This window comes from Schistocerca serialis, chromosome 5, assembly GCF_023864345.2.
Source record: "Schistocerca serialis cubense isolate TAMUIC-IGC-003099 chromosome 5, iqSchSeri2.2, whole genome shotgun sequence".
Lineage (NCBI taxonomy): Eukaryota > Metazoa > Arthropoda > Insecta > Orthoptera > Acrididae > Schistocerca > Schistocerca serialis.
Genome location: NC_064642.1, coordinates 312,959,922 through 312,980,802, shown reverse-complemented (window position 1 = coordinate 312,980,802; position 20,881 = coordinate 312,959,922). Strand labels below are relative to the sequence as shown.

The following is a 20,881-nucleotide window of genomic DNA, read 5'->3' as shown; positions in this document are numbered from 1 at the left end:
ATACCTTCAGCTGAAAAAGTTATGGCTACGATGTTTTTCGATTCTGAAGGACTCTTGCTTGTGGGCATTGTGCCAAGTGGAACCACCATAAATTCTGATGCATACCGTATTTACCCAAATCCAAGCCACACTTTTTTTCCGGTTTTTGTAATCCAAAAAACCGCCTGCGGCTTAGAATCAAGTGCAAAGCAAGCAGAAGTTCTGAAAAATGTTGGTGGGTGCCGCCACAACTAACTTCTGCCGTCGAATATATGTAGCGCTACATAGGCATGCTTTGTAGGCACAGAGATAAATACTGGCACCAAAACCGCTACGTCATTAAATAAATTTAAAAAAATAGGTGGGAGACGAGCTTTTTTCTTCGCCCCGAGTTTCGACCACTGCATTTTCGTACATTATCCAACGAAGTAAATACAAATTCCGTATTGTTCATCTTCGAATGTAGCAGGAGCATTTCAATGTACTACGAAAATCTGACTGGCAAGACTGTTTGGGATGTTTGTCAATATAGTCAACTCTACGTTCTGGATTTTTTCCTACCTGTGAGAAGAGATGGTTGCTAATAGAAACTTTTATGAATTGTGAATCACGTGCAGTATTCTCTTCACCATAAGAATTATACGAATATAAACATTTTACCATGTATTGTTTCGTGTTTGCTGCTATCTCATTTAAATCCTGTCTGCCTAATAAACTACGAAACTAGAGTGAGACAACAGCAAACACAGAAGAATATACATATCATGTCATCTTTGTATTCGTATTATTCTTATGCCTAATAGTGATACAGTCAGAAATGAAGCAATTGACTAGATTTTTAAGTCTAAGATGACTCTAATTTCTGTGCAGAACGTAATGTACTAAAGAGGTGCCTGCAAAAATTTTCAAACGGAGAAAATTTTTCACTAAACTCTCGTTCAGAACATTTATCATACGCAGTCTATTATTTGGTTCTTGTTGATCATTAGCAAAGAAATCAGCAGTGTAAGTAACAACAAATAGCAGTCTCTTGCCATTGTTTCGCTAATGAGACGATTCCTTTTTTTTAAGCGACGGTAGCGCGCACAAAAGGAAGCCATGCCGTGAGCGGCGACAGGCCGTAAACACTCACTATCAGAATGCAACAAACTTTGCATGACACAGTACAGTAATGCATTTTCAGCTTAGAGTGACGTAAACACCTATAAAAAAGAAAACGGCGCTTATTAGATCAAAGAAAAATAAGCAATCAATTCAAACCAGATGAAGCACGTGAAAAAGGAAGCGTACCCGTATAAATAAGGACAGAGTGCCTCACGCATAGCAATGGCTACCTGGTAAAGCGTAACTGCTAAGCTTAAGACTCAAACCAAACTACTGTACTGTATCGTCATTCATTCGATCTAAACTGTGTCTCATATTACAATGGACCAATTTTGTTTCGATTTGGAAATGCGACCTAAAACTTTTGTCTCCCCTTGAATTTCGAGTCTCAAATTTCAGGTGCGGCTTGGATTCGGGAAAATTTTTTTTCCTTGATTTCAAGTCTCATTTTTCAGGTGCGGCTTAGATTCGAGTGCAGCTTAGATTCGAGTAAATACGGTATGTGATGACACTGAAGAAACTCCAAGCTCGACTGAATCGTGTTCGACCACATCGGTAAAAGCAGGATGATTTTCTGTTGCATGACAATGCATGGCCTCATGTCAGTCAAAAAACCATGGAAGTGATCACAAAACATGGATGGACAACACTGAAACACCCGCCTTATAGTCCTGACCTGGCTCCATGTGACTATCATCTCTTTGGGAAACTGAAAGATTCTCTTCATGGAACTAGGTTTGAAGATGATGACTCCGTTGTGCATGCTGCCAAACAGTGGCTCCAACAGGTTGGTCCAGAATTTTACCATGCGGATATACAGGCGCTGGTTCCAAGATGGCTTAAGGCAGTTGAGAGGGATGGAAATTACGTGGAGAAATGAAAATATTGTTCCTAAAGGATGTATCTACACACTGTAAAACTTTCAAACATGTAGAATAAAAGCTGGGTTTTTAAAAAAATAGCGTGCATTTCTTTTGGAATGACCCTCATATCCGCAATTTTGCTCTAATTGTCTTTAGGTTGGCTGTAAGGCTTTATGCATTCAGCAGCCTCTAGATGGCACCACTATCTTTGCCTGTGGGGTTGCAACATTATCACATCAGTCTGCTGTGTACTGTTGTGACATAATGACATTCATGTCCCTCTTTTTTTACACCATAGACAGACAGTGTTCCATTATATGTTTTTGTGGTCTGAAGGTAGTCTGAGTGGCAGTTCATAGAAGTCCTTTAGCACAATACAGGACAATGTTTTGTCACGGTGAAGTGTTTACCAGTAGACTGAACAGTTCAGAAGTAGTCAGGAAGGCATGAAGGGTCATGAAAGAGCGGGATGTCCAGCTACAAGTACAGCTGACAAAATTCTGCATATGAAATTAAGCGTAGCAGGCTCAACTTTCACAAAGTATGTGCAAGATGAGCTTCAAAAGAATGCAATGAAGAGCACAAGCGTAACCATGTGCAGTGCTGATCTCTCACTGTTAATTACCATCCGTTTGGCCCACTTAAAGGTGCTTTAAGAGGCTTTCGGTTGAGTTCTGATCTACAGGTGGAGGAAGCGATGCTGTGCAACCAAAAACTTTTTTCTCGGCCTCATATCAGGAAGCTAGTGCAATGGTGTTTGAAGTATGAGGGTGGCTTGAAAAGTTCTCGGAATCACCACGAGAGGTTAGCACTAGCACAATGAGTTGTTCACGTGATATTCATTTGACTGATGCTTGTAAGTACGTGCCACATTAGTACTCTTGGAAGACAGCTTTGGCGGTGACATGGCGCTGTTGTTGTTCCCGCGTAGTGATTTCCGAAGATGGAAAAAATCGATATTTGAGCAATGATTTAAGTACTTCATAAAGAAAGGTATGAAAGCAGAGGACATTCATGCCAATCTCCAGGATACACTGGGGGACTCTGCTCCTTCATATTAAACTGTTGCCTAGTGGACAAATGAATTTTAATTTGGTCGGGAGAGCTTAGGTCATGATCCGCGCAGTGGTTGGGCAAGATGTGTCACTACTCCAGAAATCATTGTAAAAGTGCACAAAATGGTCATGAAGGATCATCAGTTGAAAAGGCGCAAAATTGCTCATGCTTTCCAGGTGCCATCTGAAAGGGTATATAACATTTTAACTGGAGAATTAGAAATGGAAAAAATTATCTGCAAGATGGGTGCCACAACTCTTGACGCTGGATCAAAATTGCATGAGAATGGACATATTTGAACAAAATTTTGCCCGTTCAATGGAAAAACGAACAAGATTTTTTGCACCAGTTTGTGAGCACAGATGAAACTTGGGTGCACTACTACAACCCAGAGACAAAACAACAGTCAAAGCAGTGCTGATTCTCCGCCACCAAAGAAAGCAAAGAGAGTTCCTTCGGCAGGAAAGGTCATGGCATCAGTGTTCTGGGATGCGAAGGGGATTCTGTTTGTAGATTATCTCCTCACTGGGCAAACAATTACTGGAGAGTACTGTGCTAACCTCCTGGACAAATTGCAACAAAAGATATGCAAAAAAGCCCAGGTGTAGCAAGGAAGAAAGTCATCTTCCATCAAGACAATGCGTGCCAGCACACGTGTGCCGTTGCCATGGAAAAATTACATGAACTAAGGTATGAATTGTCGCCACACCCACCTTATTCACCTAATATGGCTGTCTCGGACTTCCATCTCTTCCCAAAACTGAAAATTTTTCTTGGTGGATGAAGATTCACTTCAAATGAAGAATTGATAGCCGGAGTTGACAACTATTTTGCAGGCCTGGAGGAAACTCATTTTCAAGATGGGATCAAGGCACTGTAACATGGTTGGACCAAGTGCATTAATCTAGAAGGAGACTACATTGAAAAATAAAAAAAAGTTTCAGTGGTGTAAGTACTTTTTTTTTATTCTGTTCCGAGAACTTTCCAAACCACCCTCATACATTGGAAACAAGGTGACATGTTGAAAAATGATATCAATAAAAAATGTGTACTCTTGTAATAAATTGTAAAAATTCATTGCAGATGCTTATTGACTTACCCTCGTAAATATTATCCACGTTCACATCAAAAATAAGTTGAGTCATTAAGATTTTGAGATGAGTTTCTGGACCAGTCAATGGCGATAACCAAGATTGTGATTAACTGATAAACTAAACAGACGCTTCAGTGCGTGCTAGAACTGTTCATTTTGAAAACACTTGGGCCTGCGCTTCCATTGTTGTATTATGAGCTTATGAATCATAGATGGCAGGAAAACTAATCAAAAATCCAGTTTTATTTTTTGCGGTATAAATTATTACCTGCCTAAAGTAGGTACATTGGATGAACAGAACTTTTGTGTACTGTTGCACTGGTGTACCCATTGTGTTCATAGTATATTATAAGATAGTATTATCTAATGATTGCAAATTTCTATCCTTTCATCCTCTGACTTTTAGGTCTTTGTCCCACTGATTTGAGATTTGCACTTTCAGACTGATTGCCTATGTTGTAAGGATTGTTCTGATTTTATTTCACAGGGAAGTTATTTAGTTCCACAAAGCTTTACTTTCGTTCCCTGCTTCACTTGTATGTAAGTCTACACATAAGGCAGGCAATACAAAACTGTTTTCATATAGTTTATATCACGTCAAATGACAGAGAATCAACATTAACGGCAGAGAATTAACCTTAACTGAATTTTCTGTTGATGCTTGGCAGAAAATAATTAATAATAGGAAACACTTTCTAACGTTCTGAAAAATTATATTTATTTCATCAAAAACCAGCTTTCAGCTTGCTAGGCCATTGTCAGTTGACAACTGAATGTTGCAAACCCAGATAAAATGACTTGCAACTTGCACAGATATTAAACAATACAAAGTCCAGGAAAGAATAATGACAGTGTGGAATGTCAAATAGTGGAAAATCCAGGATGGAATGTCACAATATTGTGAAAAGGAAAGTTGCTACTCACCATATAGCGGAGATGCTGAGTCGCAGAGAGGCATAACAAAAAGAGCTTTCGGCTAGTAAGACAACAAACACTCACATACACACTCACACAAACACAACTCACACACACGTGACTGCAGCCTCAAGCAACTCAGTGTGGCCTCAATTGCCTGACACTGCAGTCGTGTGTGTGTGTGTGTGTGTGTGTGTGTGTGTGTGTGTGTCTAATTTTGACAAAGACCTTACTGGCCAAAAGCTTTACTTGTGACAGTCTGTTTGTTGTGCCCCTCTGCAACTCAGCATCTCCGCTATATGGTGAGTAGCAGCTTTCCCTTTCACAATATTGTAACAGTATTGAAATGGTAGAGTGCTGCTGACCAGATAGATTGCATAACAGACAGCCACAATGAAAAAGAATGTAAGAAATATTCAGCATTTGGACTAAGTCCTTCAACAGAAGCAGAAAACTCGCACACAGGCACATTTCACATATGGCCACTGTCATTCCTAGGCAATAAGGCCCCAACTGCAACTACATCGGAAGTGAGCAGCAAACTATCTGTGGTGGGTAGTGGTGCAATGGAAGAGGTGTAGGAAGTTGTGGGAGAAAGATAGCAGAGTAGGGGTGGACGAAGATGCTAGTGCTGCCTGTGGCAATGTGCAGGGATGTGTTGGGTACAAAATAGGGCTGTTATGTGCAGCCTGGGGAGGCAGCACTGGAAGGGTGGAGGCGGGGGTAGAGGAGAGAAAGAGTTGTGTAGGTGTGTTAGCGGGATAGAAAGCATGTATAGTATTGAAATGGCAGGTGAAGGACAGGGACCAGTGAAGGTTGAGGCCAGGAGGAGTAAAGGAATGAAGGATATGTTGCAGGGAGCTACTCAATTCAGAAAAGCTGGTGTTGGTGGGAAAAATCCAGCTGGTTTGGGCTGTGAAGCAGCTGTTAAAAGTGAAGTACATCACCTTGTATGGCATGCTCAGCAATTGGGTGGTCCACTTATCTCTTGGCCACAGTTTGGCAGCGACCATTCATGCAGACAGACAATTAGTTATCCCATCCACATAGAATGCAGCACAGTGGTTGCAGTTAAGTTGGTAGATCATATGCCTGCTTTCACTGGTAGTCCTACCTTTGATGGGGTAGGAGATGCCTGTGAGAGGACCTGGAGGAGATGGTAGCGGGAGGTTGTATGGGACAGATCGTATATCTAGGTCTTTTGCAGAGATGTGAGTCCATGAGGTAAGGGAGTGGTAGCAGTGGTGGAGTAAGGATGGATGAAGGAGTTGTTGATGTTCTGGAGGAATGCAGAAAGGTGTCCTTACCCTCTGTCCAGTTCACAAAGATGTCAGTGAATCTGTGAAAGAGGAGTGGTTTATGTTACTGAGTGGTTAGGAAGGATTCCACTAGATGGCTCATGAATAGGTTGGTGTAGGGCGGTGCCACGACAATGCCCATAGCTGTATGATGGATTCATTTGTAGGTCATCCATAGACGTATGATGGATTCATTTATAGGTCATGCCTTCAAAGGAGAGAAGTAAGCGATTGGGAATTAGATTGTAGCTGAAGTCTGCTGGGATTGGAAAATGTAGTATTCAGTAGAGGATGTGGTGTCATGGACAGTGATGAGCAGGGTATCGAAAACTGCGGAGAGTCAGTGCAGGAAATAGTTTGTCTTTCATATAGCTGGGTAGTTTATGGGTAACAGGCTGAAAGACATTGGTCCGTAAGTTCAGAGAGTCTCTCTCTGGAGCACCCTTAATCGTCCATAATGGAATGTTGGTGGGTGGTTGGGTTTATGCAGTTTAGGAAGCATGGAGAACGTATGGGTGTGGGTAGTGACAGTTTGGGGAGGGAGATAAATTCTGTTGCGTTTCTGGGATGGACCAAAGGATCTGAGGAGGGACTGGAGCCCCTGCTGGATTTCTAGAGTGGGGTCACTATGGCAGGTCTTGTAGATGGGTGTATCTGACAATTAATGGAGTCCCTCCACCAGGTCATTCATGTGTTTCATAACAATAACCTTTGTCAGCAGGTAGGATTATGAGTTCGAGATCAGTTTTTATGTGGTGGATTGTGGTTATTTCTGCAGAAGGGGTATCAAGTGAAATTTGTGTCTGAATTGAGGACTTTTTGGTTGGGAGTCTGCAGCATGTTATCTTGCATGGAGAGTCATCGTTAGCTGGAGAAGTAACTTCGTGTGTGCCACAGGGAAGTGTAAAGGGACCCTTGCAGTATATGTTGTACAGTAAAGATCTTGCAGACAATATCAATAGTAAAATCAGGCTTTTTGTAGATGATGTAGTTATCTATAATGAAGTACTATCTGAAAGAAGGTGCATAAATATTCAGTCAGTCTTGATGAGATTTCAAAATGACAACTTGCTTTAAATGTTCAGAAGTAAAATTGCGCACTTCACAAAATGGAAAAAAAAGAAGAAAAAAAAAACGTAGTTTCCTATGACTATAATATCAATGAATCATTGTTGCAATCAGTCAACTTGTGTGAATATGTGGTTGTAACACTTTGCAGGGATATGAAATGGTATGGTCACATAGGCTCAGTTGTAGGTAAAGCAAGTGGTAGATTTTGATTTGTTGTAGAATACTGGAGAAGTGAAATCAATCCACAAAGGAGATCGCTTACAAATTACTCATAGAGAAAAGGAGAGCACGAATGTCCACAGGTTCGTTTAATCCATACACAGAGATACTGAAGGGACTGAACCGGAAGACTCTTGAAAATGGCTCTGAGAATATACTACAACCCCCTACGTATCACCTACACAGGGATCTTGAGGACAAGATTAGAATAGATGCTGCATGCACAGAGGCATTCAGTCAGTCATTCTTCCCACACTCCATACATGACTGGAATGGGAATAAAGCCTGATAACTGGGACATTCCCTCTGCCATGCACCTCACGATGGTTTGAATACTATAGATGTAGATGTAGATGTAGATGTGAGTTTCCTTGTTGAGTGATTTGAAGAATGATGGTGAGGTAAGGTTTGAGAATTCTGAAAAGTTTAGAGGGGGTGATTTGGGAGCAGTGGTGATGGATAATGGTGAGATGGAGAAGTAAATTGAGTCAGGCAGAGTTCAGTATTAGTTTTTTATTATGTCTGATCGGTAGGGTTAGTGGCAAAATAGTGTTTCCATTGCAGGGACCATGAGAAGCAGAGGTGCTCCTTTAACATGACCAGCATTATTGAACTTGAGAGTTGTGCAAAAGGTAACCTTACAAAACCCTCTTGCATTGCATTACATTACTTAGTGTCTGTCCTTTGCTGTTTATAGTTTTCTATGTTTTATTGTTACCTTCCAAACCACACATGCTTTTCAACACTTACCACACACCTTGTGAAGCTGACTTCACAGTCACCCTGTATAATCTGTGACGTGCGAGCACAGCACATGGCTATTGTGCCACAAGGATTGTGGGTGCAGTGCTTCGGTCCCACTTTGTTCCAGCCTATATAATTATTCCTGAACCTCCAAATTGATCCCACCACCTCCCTTCAGCTTCACCTTTATCATGTGTACGTTGGACATCCCATACTTAACAACTACGACCCCCCCCTCCCCTCCCACTTTCCTTCATTTAAATGTGCTCCTTACTGACAGCTTGTAATCCAAATACACCTGCTGCCCCCTCTCTTCACACACACACACCCAATGACCTACATCACACTGTGTTATATTTTTATGTATGTATGTATTTATTTACATTTTCCTTTGATCTTATCCCCTTTTCACGTCAATTTTATTTCATTTTTGTTTCTAGGCCCTAGTTACTCAGGTTTCACCTTCCTTCACTCTACTACTTCCATTTCACCCTTAATTGATTTTTACACAATTTCACATATTATTACCTCTATCTGTTCAAGTTCTGTCAGTCCATAGCCCTCACTAAGCTAGTCCTGCAATGCCATGTAAATGAGCCCCAAAACTCCTTGTGCTACCCTTCTCCATCAATAAAATCCTCCTGCTTTGCAATTCCATATTCCAAATTCCTGCATCCATCTCCCAGATTGTGAAACCCTTGCCCACCAGGAATTAGAGTAGCATGCACAACACCACCTCAAAAAAACTGCCCTTGTTGTTCACATCAGGCTTCAGCCTTGGACTATACTATCCACCACCATTACAAAAGCATCGATCAAATCTCCCCAACATTCCCTCATAGCTGCCAAACCCTCCCTTGCAACCATATTACATTTACCAAATCCTCAGAAACTAACTCCCACTATAGATCGGAAACGGAGTCTAATGTTGAGGTTAACATACATATGAAATCAAGGCACTGCTTCTATGTTAGTGCTGTAATGTCTTCCTTCCTGTCTGCTGTAGTTCACGAATCTGACAAATCTGAGAACAGTGGCACTGCAATTGCTTCGTACTCATCAATTCATTCACTCTTACTGAAGCATGCAGAAGTGCAAGGCTGGTTGTGCCTTAGTACAGAAATTAAGTGCGCAATATTGCTGTTGTTAAGGAGCACTGACAGGGTCAAAATCAGATTACCTCTAACGAAGCTATGTTTTGTGACATTGTGGAGGTGGAAGACAAAAATAACATGATGCAGTATATACAATTGCAAATGTGCTCAGTAAGAGGAGAAAGTTCAGTTCTATAGTCAACACTTCAGATGAAGAACATACAAAGTACATCGAATGAAAATAAAATGCGTATATGCTTGTCTGTTCCATTTCGGACACGTGAAAATGTATGAAAACAGGACACAGGGCAACATGGCTGATATGTCACTGCAAGCAAAAAGAGTGCTGTTTATGTATTCTTTTAATCACGGTAACTCGTGTTTGCAAATTGACAGCGATTTGTGTAGCTTATCATTCATTTCTGTAACTTTTTTAAGATTTCTATAAATTTAGCTTAGTAATTAACCACCATTTAGTTAATTCACTACATCCTTGTGTTCGTATGTATATATCAGCGTTATTGTTAGACATTCTCTAAATAGAAATTAAATATTAAAGTAAATTTACAGCAGTGCTAGAAACATTTTAATACACACCTGCATATACAAATATAGATGATGATGATCAGTGTTTTAGGGCGCACAACAATGAGGTTATCAGCACCCACAGATATGGATAAGTGCATACATACATAATTATACTTACATATACATATGTACATATATGAGATCCCCTCCCCCCTCGCATGAACTCAAGCACACGTGCATGCATGCCTCTACTCTTACATGCTGCCAGCTGAGAACTTTCCTACATCTTTATCTCCAAAGTCATTTTTGTACATCCAAGCAGTGATGGTTCTAAACTGCTACCCTGAGGAACACCTGTAGTAATGTATTTTGTATCATTTAGATATTTCACAAAAATTTGCTTGAAACCTGTGCTGTATCTACCTTCTGCACCCTGTTTACCAGATGCAGTAAGAACCATTCATTTGATACTTCTCTTATTTCTAATGATTTTACTTTGCTTGGTGGAATATTGTGGTAAGCCATGTTGAAAGGGCAATCTGAAGTGCTCCCTGTTTGTAGCATACAGTTATTTTTCAAATAATATGCAGAAAAGAATATGTTTACACCATTCATAACATATTTGGTCTATGATTTTATGGATTCAGATCAGACTTTCTCCAATGGCAAGCAAAATTTTCAAATCCGTAGCACTCTTATTCATTCAGCACTTTAAGAAAGTGAATGTCTAGTCAATTTCATCAGCACAATTTAGTTAACGTGACACTATGACATAATGGTTTTTCCCATGCTTGTTTATAGCTTTATAGTTGTGCTTGCACAGTTTAGAATGGCCAAACGACTCATTTAAGTACATTCAAGTGCTGTATTCTATACAAAACAATTTCTTTGAATTTATGTTCATGACAGCCTTCAAACTCTGAGGTACAAGATGCACTTGTAATGCGAAGTTTGTTGTCCTGTGTTGTTAGGAGTTAACTGTAGAGATGTCATCATTATTTCCATGTACATCCATAGTCATTAAAAGGAGTATTATATAAAAGTATGTTACAATTTTATTTTCATTATCAGTTTTCCACTCCAGCATTCTTCTCTAGTATGTGTCCTTTACCATGCTTGTCTTAGGACTGTATTCCAGCTGATTCACCTTGTTCATATATCCTCCTCCATTTGGTCCAGCCACCTCTTCCTTGGCTATCCTAATGGTCTGCTACCAATCACAACTGTGTGTAGCCATTGTTTTGTTATCCTACCTCACCCATTTGTTTGTCATGGCCAAACCATATGGAATGAGCCTTTGTCCCTTTTTCTCTGAAGGATGTGTACACTCTACCGTGTTCCCTTATTTTTTCATGTTTCACCCTACCCTTCCTAATTCACTGAACTTCATTTCTGTAGCCTGCAGTTTGTTGTCAACCTGTTTGGTTGTGTTGTGCAGCTTCCTAAGCCATGTGGTATGATGAGCACAAAGTATAACTGAAAGAGTCTCTCTCTTGATTTTTAAGGGTCTTCCTTGTTCCAGAATAGATTCCAAGCTTGATGATAGAAATGATCTGATTTTTTAATTTTGTTATTGATTTCATGCTGTATCATTTTATCACTTGAAATGATGCACTCAAGATATTTTCGCTGGTCTGCTGTTTTCAGCTGTGTGTTTTCAAGCCTTATTTTTTCTCTCGAGTTCTGCCTATTGATTTACACCGCAACTGTTATTTATGTGTTTATTATTAATCAGTGTCATGTGGTTGGAGAGTTGTACCAGTTATTGTTTCAGATTAGTTTCTCATAGAAGCAACTGAGATCTACACTATGTGATCAAAAGTATCCGTACACCTGGCTGAAAATGACTTAAAAGTTCGTGCAACCCTCCATCGGTAATATTGGAATTCAGTATGGTGTTGACCCACCCTTAGCCTTGATGACAGCTTCCACTCTCGCAGGCATACAGTCAATCAGGTGCCGGAAGGTTTCTCTGAGAATGGCAGCCCATTCTTCACGAGGTGCTGCACTTGAGGAGAGGTATCGATGTCGATTGGTGAGGCCTGACGTAAAGTCTGCATTCCAAAACACCCCAAAGGTGTTCTATACGATTCAGATCAGGACTCTTGTGCAGGCCAAACCATTACAGGGATGTTATTGCAGTGTAACCACTCTACCACAGGCCATGCATTATAAACCGGCACTCAATTGTGTTGAAAGATGCAGTTGCCATCCGCGAATTGCTCTTCAACAGTGGGAAGCAAGAAGATGCTTAAAACATCAATGTAGGCCTGTGCTGTGATAGTGCCAGGCAAAACAATAAGGGGTGCAAGCCCCCTCCATGAGAAACATGACCACCGCCTCCGAATTTTACTGTTGGCACTAAACACGCTGGCAGATGATGTTCACAGGGCATTCGCCATACACACACCCTGCCATCGGATCGCCACATTGTGTACCGTGATTTGCCACTCCACATGTTTTTCCACTGTTCAGTTGTCCAATGTTTACGCTCCTTACACCAAGCGAGGTGTCGTTTGGTATTTACCTGCATGATGTGTGGTTTAAGCAAGGTGTCGTTTGGCATTTACTGGCATGATGTGTGGTTTAAGCAAGGTGTCGTTCAGCATTTACTGGTGTGATGTGTGGTTTATGAGCAGCCTCTCGACCACCAAATCCAAGTTTTCTCACCTCCCGCCTAACTGTCATAGTACTTGCAGCGGATCCTGATGCAGTTTGGGTTTCCTGTGTGATAGTCTGGATAGGAGGGATGAAATAGTGAAGGCAGCAGAGAATCAAGTAGGTAAAAAGACGAGGGCTAGTAGAAATCCTTGGGTGACAGAAGAAATATTGGACTTAATTGACGAAAGGAGAATATATAAAAATACAGTAAATGAAGCAGGCAAGAAGGAATACAAACGTCTCAAAAATGAGATCGACAGGAAGTGCAAAATGGCTAAGCAAGCATGGCTAGAGGACAAATGTAAGGATGTAGAGGCTTATCTCACTAGGGATAAGATAGATACTGCCTACAGGAAAATTAAAGAGACCTTTGGAGAAAAGAAAACCACTTGCATGAATATCAAAGAGCTCAGATGGAAACCCAGTTCTAAGCAAAGAAGGAAAAGCAGAAAGGTGGAAGGAGTATATAGAGGGTCTACAAAAGGGAGATGTACTCGAGGGCAATGTTATAGAAATTGAAGAGGATGTAGATGAAGATGAAATGGGAGATACAATACTGCGTGAAGAGTTTGATAGAGCACTGAAAGACCTAAGTCGAAACAAGGCCCCCGGAGTAGACAACATTCCATTAGAACTACTGACAGCCTTGGGAGAGCCAGTCCAGACAAAACTCTACCATCTGGTGAGCAAAATGTATGAGACAAGCGAAATTCCCTCAGACTTCAAGAAGAATATAATAATTCCAATCCCAAAGAAAGCAGGCGTTGATAGATGCGAAAGTTACCGAACTATCAGTTTAATAAGTCACGGCTGCAAAATACTAACCCGAATTGTGTACAGACGAATGGAAAAACTGGTAGAAGCTGACCTTGGGGAAGATCAGCTTGGATTCCGTAGAAATATGGGAACACGTGAGGCAATACTGACCCTACGACTTATTTTAGAAGCTAGATTAAGAAAAGGCAAACCTACATTTCTAGCATTTGTAGACTCAGAGAAAGCTTTGAACAATGTTGACTGGAATACTCTCTTTCAAATTCTGAAGGTGGCAGGGGTAAAATACAGGGAGGGAAAGGCTATTTACAATTTGTACAGAAACCAGATGGCAGTTATAAGAATCGAGGGGCATGAAAGGGAAGCAGTGGTTGGGAAAGGAGTGGGACAGGGTTGTAGCCTCTCCCCGATGTTGTTCAATCTGTATATTGAGCAAGCAGTAAAGGAAACAAAAGAAAAATTCGTAGTAGGTATTAAAATCCATGGAGAAGAAATAAAAACGTTAATGTTCACCGATGACATTGTAATTCTGTCAGAGACAGCAAAGGACTTGGAAGAGCAGCTGAATGGCATGGACAGTGTCTTGAAAGGAGGATATAAGATTAACACCAACAAAAGCAAAATGAGGATAATGGAATGTAGTCAAATTAAGTTGGGTGATGCTGCGGGAATTAGATTAGGAAACGAGACACTTAAAGAAGTAAAGGATTTTTGCTATTTGGGGAGCATAATAACTGATGATGGTTGATGTAGAGAGGATATAAAATATAGACTGGCAATGCCAAGGAAAGCGTTTCTGAAGAAGAAAAATTTGTTAACTTTGAGTATAGATTTAAGTGTCAGCAAGTCGTTTTTGAAAGTATACGTATGGAGTGTATCCATGTGTGGAAGTGAAACATTGACGATAACTAGTTGGACAAGAAGAGAATAGAAGCTTTCGAAATGTGGTGCTACAGAAGAATGCTGAAGATTAGATGGGTAGATCACATAACTAATGAGGAGGTACTGAATAGGATTGGGGAGAAGAGGAGTTTGTGGCACAACTTGACTAGAAGAAGGGATCGGTTGGTAGGACATGTTTTGAGGCATCAAGGGATCACCAATTGGAGGGCAGCGTGGAGGGTAAAAATCGTTGAGGGAGACCAAGAGATGAATACACTAAGCAGATTCAGAAGGATGTAGGCTGCAGTACGTACTGGGAGATGAAGAAGCTTGCACAGGATAGAGTAGCGTGGAGAGCTGCATCAAACCCGTCTCAGGACTGAAGACCACAACAACAGTCTGGATAGATGTCTGCCTATTACACATTACGACCCTCTTCAACTGTCGGTGGTCTCTTGTCAGTCAACAGACGAGGTGCCTGTTTGCTTTTGTGCTGTACGTGTCCCTTCACGTTTCCCCTTCACTATCACATCGAAACCAGTCGACCTAGGGATGTTTAGGAATGTGGAAATCTCGTGTACAGACGTATGACACAAGTGACACCTGACCACGTTCAAAGTCCTTGAGTTCCGCAAAGTGCCCCATTCTGCTCTCTTGTGATGTCTAATTACTACTGAGGTCACTGATATGTAGTGCAATGCACCTAACATGAAAAACTTGTGTTTTTGGGTGTGTCCGAATACTTTTGATCACACAGAGTATCTATCGAGCAGCCAGCATATAGATAAATTCTCAGTAGACTCCCTATTTTTGACTCACAGAGTGTAATAGAAACATTTAAGAGTTTGATGCGATTTATGAGAATGTGAGAGTACAGTACTCTTTGACCATATAGATGTAAACTTAGCATGCAGTAGGCATTATCTTTGTGAACAACAGTGAGCCTTTTTGATGAGTAAATAATGTACTGAAGGTACTGTTGTGCCCATGTCAATTTGTTTAAAAGAAAATGGAGAACATTTTTAAAATAACATTGGAAGAAAAATATTTAAACATCTCTTACGCATAGTTATTTGTCTTTCGAGAATTACAAGCAGTGTTATATGAAGAAACATTGGTTATCTGTAAAAGACTAGTGGATGATTACATACATCATCTCCCAACTTCTAAACTGCAGAAATAATTCTGATATTTGATAAATAAACACATAAATGTGTCAAGATGTTATAAATTGACAGCAGTGTTATGTGAAGGAACATTGGTTATTCGTAAAAGACTACTGGATGATTACTAGGGCCCGGATTTTAATTACCTAAAAAACAGTGAAATATGCAAGCATTTATGACCTAAAACTTACATAAATATGACCTTAAAAAATAAAATATGTCTTAATGGAAGTTTGCTTAAAGCATTTGTGTTTGTTTATTTAATTTTTTATTCACCATAAAATAATACAAAATTCACTTCTCAAAATATTGTAAGTATAGTTCTTTCTTTCTGTAGGTTTTGTGGCTAATTTGCACCTATTTTTTGAATGTCTGAGTGTTTTATTTTCTAAACACAAAATAGAGTGAAAAGATCATCTATCGAAACAGTAAAACAATGTTTTTATTTCTAAATAGTGTTTAAAGTGTTTCACGTTATTTAATACCGTATGTCAATCTTCAGTATATGCAAAGTTGCACTGGATCACAAGGAGCATTTTCAGGTTTTCCATTGTCAAAGATCTACGGTTGTGGCTGAGGACAGTTTTGTACCTGGAGAAGCTCCTCTCCACTTCACAAGACGTCACGGGAGCGTATTTGAAGGCAGCCAGGTCACTGGAGTTCAGCTTTGTTTCAGTATCTTCAAATTTTGCGGCATTGCCTGAAAGATTGTCACTAATTTTGCACAGTGTAGAATATCCAGGATTCCGTTGGAGAACACTTTGCAATTTGGTTTTCACTTTGTCAGCCACATGACCACGAGCTCGACCCAACTCACGCTGCACATGTTGCACAATACTCAAGGCCGTGTCAACAGTTTCCAGTCGTTTGGTGGCTTGTCCACGTCAGGGTAATTTGTTCGCAACTCTGTGCAATGCATGTGTAAGGCAAGTGGCGTACGCCATACTGGGGTAGAGAATCTGAAGCATTTTGGCTGCTTTAGCCATATATGAAGCACCATCTGTTACAAGCAGCAAAATGTTGTCTCTTTTCACACCATCTGGCCACAGTAGCTTCAGAGAGTTGTAAACAAAATAGCAATTGTTTACTCCATAGAGAGCTTCACACATTAGTAGGAACATATCTCCAGGGCCATCAACTTTTAGAACACCAACAACAAAATTTGCAATATATCGCCCACTAATATCCACAGTTTCATCTATCGACAGCCATATCTTTTGTTGCTCAGCAATAGTAATTCGTATTTTGTTGAACACATCATTGTAGCATATGGATAAATAGTTCTTTCTCAGTGTAGATTCGTCTGGAACAGGATGTGTTGTGTACTTCTCCAAGAACCATCTGAAGCGTGGATTCTTCAGCTTTTCGAATGGGATGTTGCAGTACACCATCATCTCACACAAATCCTTGCAGAATGATTGCACGGTTGACGATTGACCTTCTCTGTTCAAATAACAATGTTTGCCTGCTGTTATTTTCAGCACTTCATTTCACACAGCTGCTGTGTTTAGCGGTATTACAGTGTTGTTGCACATTAAAGCGCTTTTCTGCACTAACTTTAACTTCACACAGTTTACAAAATAATATTTTCCCATCAGTACTAAAGAACTTCTCTCCAAATTCTCGAACATATCCTCGCAACTTCACGCTGTCGGAGCACTTTGCTTTAGGCATGTTGAACAAGCAAAGGCTGTATTCAAACTGGTTACTGGGAACAACTGTGTGACTGCGATGATTATTATGGCAGTAGCCGGCTTTGTTGGCTCTGAGAGCGTATTGTCGACTCTGCGCAACAATGTTTTATGTTCGCAAAACGACTGTTGTGGTATACCGATTTTCTGCTACAGTCCTGAGAAATAAAGCTGTGTACTAATTTATCTGTTTATCTTTCATAATAGCACGTTAAATATTGTCTCATGAGCAACATATTCATTTTCTTATTCGTGTGTCCCGTAAGATACGAGAAAAACGGTATATGCGTTTTTGGCAAAAGTTGACAGAAATATGACCTATTATATTAAAAGTTAGCCACAGTATGATGTATTACTAAAATTTGTTGAAATATGACTTTATGCACAATCAAAATGGATTTTTCGACACTAAAATGACTAGATTTGTGTATAAATTGTTCTAAAATTCACCCTATAGCTCAGAAAAAAATATGACTTGTCACTAAAATCCTGGCCCTAATGGTTACGTACATCATCTCCCAACTTCTGAACTGCAGAAATAATTCTCATATTTGATAAATAAACACATAAATGTGTCAAGATGTTATAAATTGATATAGTAAATTTGTTACAGAATTTCTTATCATCGGCATTGCCAATACCAGCTGGTGAATTTTTAAGTAATAAAAATGACAGTTACTCTACTGATCTGAAGTACAATGGAGATTGTCGAAGTGATGATGTAAGTATCAGTATTCATTTTTTTCTTCCTTTTCAGTTTAAAGTGCTGAACTGTTTCGTAATTTGTAATTTTGTATTAATTGCACAACTGTAGTGTTGTCAGAGTTAGAGTGATGAGACCAGATGCTTGAGAGGTGTGTCTTTTGTTTAATTTATTGCTCTTTGTCTGTCTTTTTTTCCATGTGAAATAATTTTTTAGCTGTTTGACACAGTTGAAGCTTTAGGGGATGAGATCAGTTGTCTATTTGTCATAGAAACTTCTAGTTTTGTCTGATTTGCTGTGTACCTATGAATGGAAGGAAGAAGGCATATTACTGGTAAACATTTTATCACTAGCCAGGCTGTGAGTGACACACACAATTTCTCTAAGAGGACAAGAGTGAGAAGGAAAGTGACTCTCTTCAAAGAAATTATCCCATCATAGCCATTCATCCATATAGAGACCACAAAATGTCAGTGTGGATAACTGGACAGGACTTGGAGCTCTTTCTTTTACCGATTGCACACCAGTAGCTTAACCACTGTACAACCTTGTTTTGTTTCTGAATAGAATTTCACTTTCAGTATATAGGAAAGTTCTGATAGAATATAAATAATTTAGGACTAAAGGAGAGCACTCACCGAATTGCAGGCATTGAGTCACTGAAGGCAAAACACAAAAGAGAAAGAAAACTTGCTAGCTATCAGCCCTTTCTTGAGCTAGAGTACACACACGCGCGCGCGCACACACACACACACACACACACACACACACACACACACACACACACACACACACCCTGTGCCTTTTCACTGTGCTTGCTGGGATTGCATTTTGGCAGATGGAAAAGGATGGGGTGGGGCGGGATGGGGGGAAGGAGGAGGAGATTAATGTTCAACGTCCCATCAACATCGAGGTCATTAGGGACGGAGCAAAAGCTTGGGTCAGGGAAGGATGGAGAGGAAATCGGCTGTGCCCGTTTTCAAAGAGACCACCCCAGAACTTGCCTGAAGCGATCTACAGAAATCATGGAAAACATAAATCAGGATGGCTGGACGTGGATTTGCACTGTCGTCCTACCGAATACGAGTTCAGTGTGCTAACCACTGCGCCATTCCACTCAGTGGACTGGGTGGAAAACAGAGAGTGGTAAGAGGCAGAAAAAGGGGTGGGGGAGGGGATGGTTAGTGGCTCAGATGAAGGCCAGGAATTTGGGAGGGTGCATGGTGTAGGCATGTATTGTGTAGGTACCAAAGTTGGTGGGCTGCAGTGTATGATGAAAGTGACATGGATTTGGAGCGAGTGACAGCTCAAAGAAAGTAAAAATTGATGGGTGGAAGGTGTAACAACAGTAGGTTAACAGAGATTAAGGCCAGGAGGGTTACAGGAGTGAAGGATGTCTTGCAAGGATGACTCACATCTGTGTAGTTCCGGAAAGTCAGTGGAGAGCAGGAACAAGATGGCGTGGACTGTGAAACAGCGACTGAAATTGAGCATGTTCTGCTCAGCTGCATGTGATTGCAGCACAATTGGTATATAACATGGCTGGTGAGGTAGGATAAACCTGTGACAAGATTGGAGCAGAAAGTCTTCCACAGGAATGTGTTCCCCGTGGCAAAGGTTTGGAAACTTTGCCACCTATGGACGGAGTTACCTGCAGTGACAAGAACACCTTTGCCCCATTTTGCTGTTGGTCTCATGAGGCCTTCACAGTCAGGCACAGCCACTTTAACCCAGTTCTCAAGCAGATTTCCCATGCCAAAATCTGCTACTCAGGAGTGTCATCCTTGTCATCCAATATCATCCTGGACTGCAACCACTGAATCACATCCTTTGCCAGGACTTTGATTGTCTATGAACATAGCTGGAAGTGAGGGATATCATACCCAAGATTCTTCCCAACCCTCCTAAAGTGGTATTCTGTCGCCTATCCAACACCCTAGACTATCCATACGCCACTTGCACTCCCAAGCCACTTGCCCAACACTTCCTACTCCAGCCCTGTCACAGGATTATCCCGCTCCATCAGAGGCAGGGCCAATTGCGAGAGCATCCATGTCATATACAACACTGCTGCAATCAGTACACAGCTTGTTGTGTTGGAATGACAATCAACTAGCTGTACAATTGAAAGAATGGCCACCATCAAACAATAACCAAGAACAAAACTGAGCACCTACTGGAATAATATGTTCAAATTCAATGGCTGCTTCACAACCCAGGCCATCTGGATCCTTCCCTCTCCTCCACCACCTCCAAATCCACCAGCTTTTCTGAGCTACAAAGACGAGATTTATTCTCACAATATATCCTTCGTTGCTGTAACCTTCTTAGCCTCAATCTATCTTAACCCACTGTCCCCACACTTTCCACCTAATCATTTCCCCTTCCTCAGTCCTGTCACCTCCTCTGAATCCATGTCTTCTACATTACGTCCACTGCATCCCACACCAGCTTCAGTATTCGCACATCACGGGACTAGCCCGTGTAGCTGCCACCCCTCTCACCCACATACCTAGTCAGTAAACTTGCTGCTTCCCTCTAAGCCACTAGCTCGCCCATCCCCACTCCCCTCTCTAAGCACTCCATTTAACACAATACCCATTCCACCCTATTCCACCAGCTGAAGTGCAATCCCGGCATTGTGTATCCAGCCAGCACAATGTAGGAGCACAGGTGTGTGTGTGTGTGTGTGTGTGTTGGGGGGCCTCTAGTTCAACTTAGGATTTATTCTGAAAGCTGACAAGTTTTCTTCCTCTGTCATGTTTGCGTGTTGACAACTCAACACTTCGAGTGGTGTCCTAAGTTATTTAGAATTTTTCTTTTTATATTGCTTAAATAATGTGTGTAAATTACATATAACTGCCACAAATGTATTAAAATGGCTCTTAATATACATTTTTACAATGTGAATAAAAATTAATGTTAGGAATATCTGAAACAGAATATTATTAATGACAAGTATACAGAAAGAGAAAATATCACAAATAGAGACTTAACACTAGATACTTCCCATCACAAACTTATTTTTTGGAACCACATG

General features: G+C 40.7%; 1 protein-coding gene across 1 annotated transcript in view; it reads left to right on the top strand.

Annotated features, from left to right (window-relative positions):
- Positions 1–20,881, top strand: part of LOC126480868 (roquin-1) — a 231,080-nt gene that overhangs the window by 175,688 nt on the left and 34,511 nt on the right. The window contains exon 17 of the mRNA XM_050104246.1: positions 17,752–17,859. Coding sequence (XP_049960203.1) covers positions 17,752–17,859 — 108 coding nt within the window. The remainder of the gene's footprint in view (positions 1–17,751; positions 17,860–20,881) is intronic.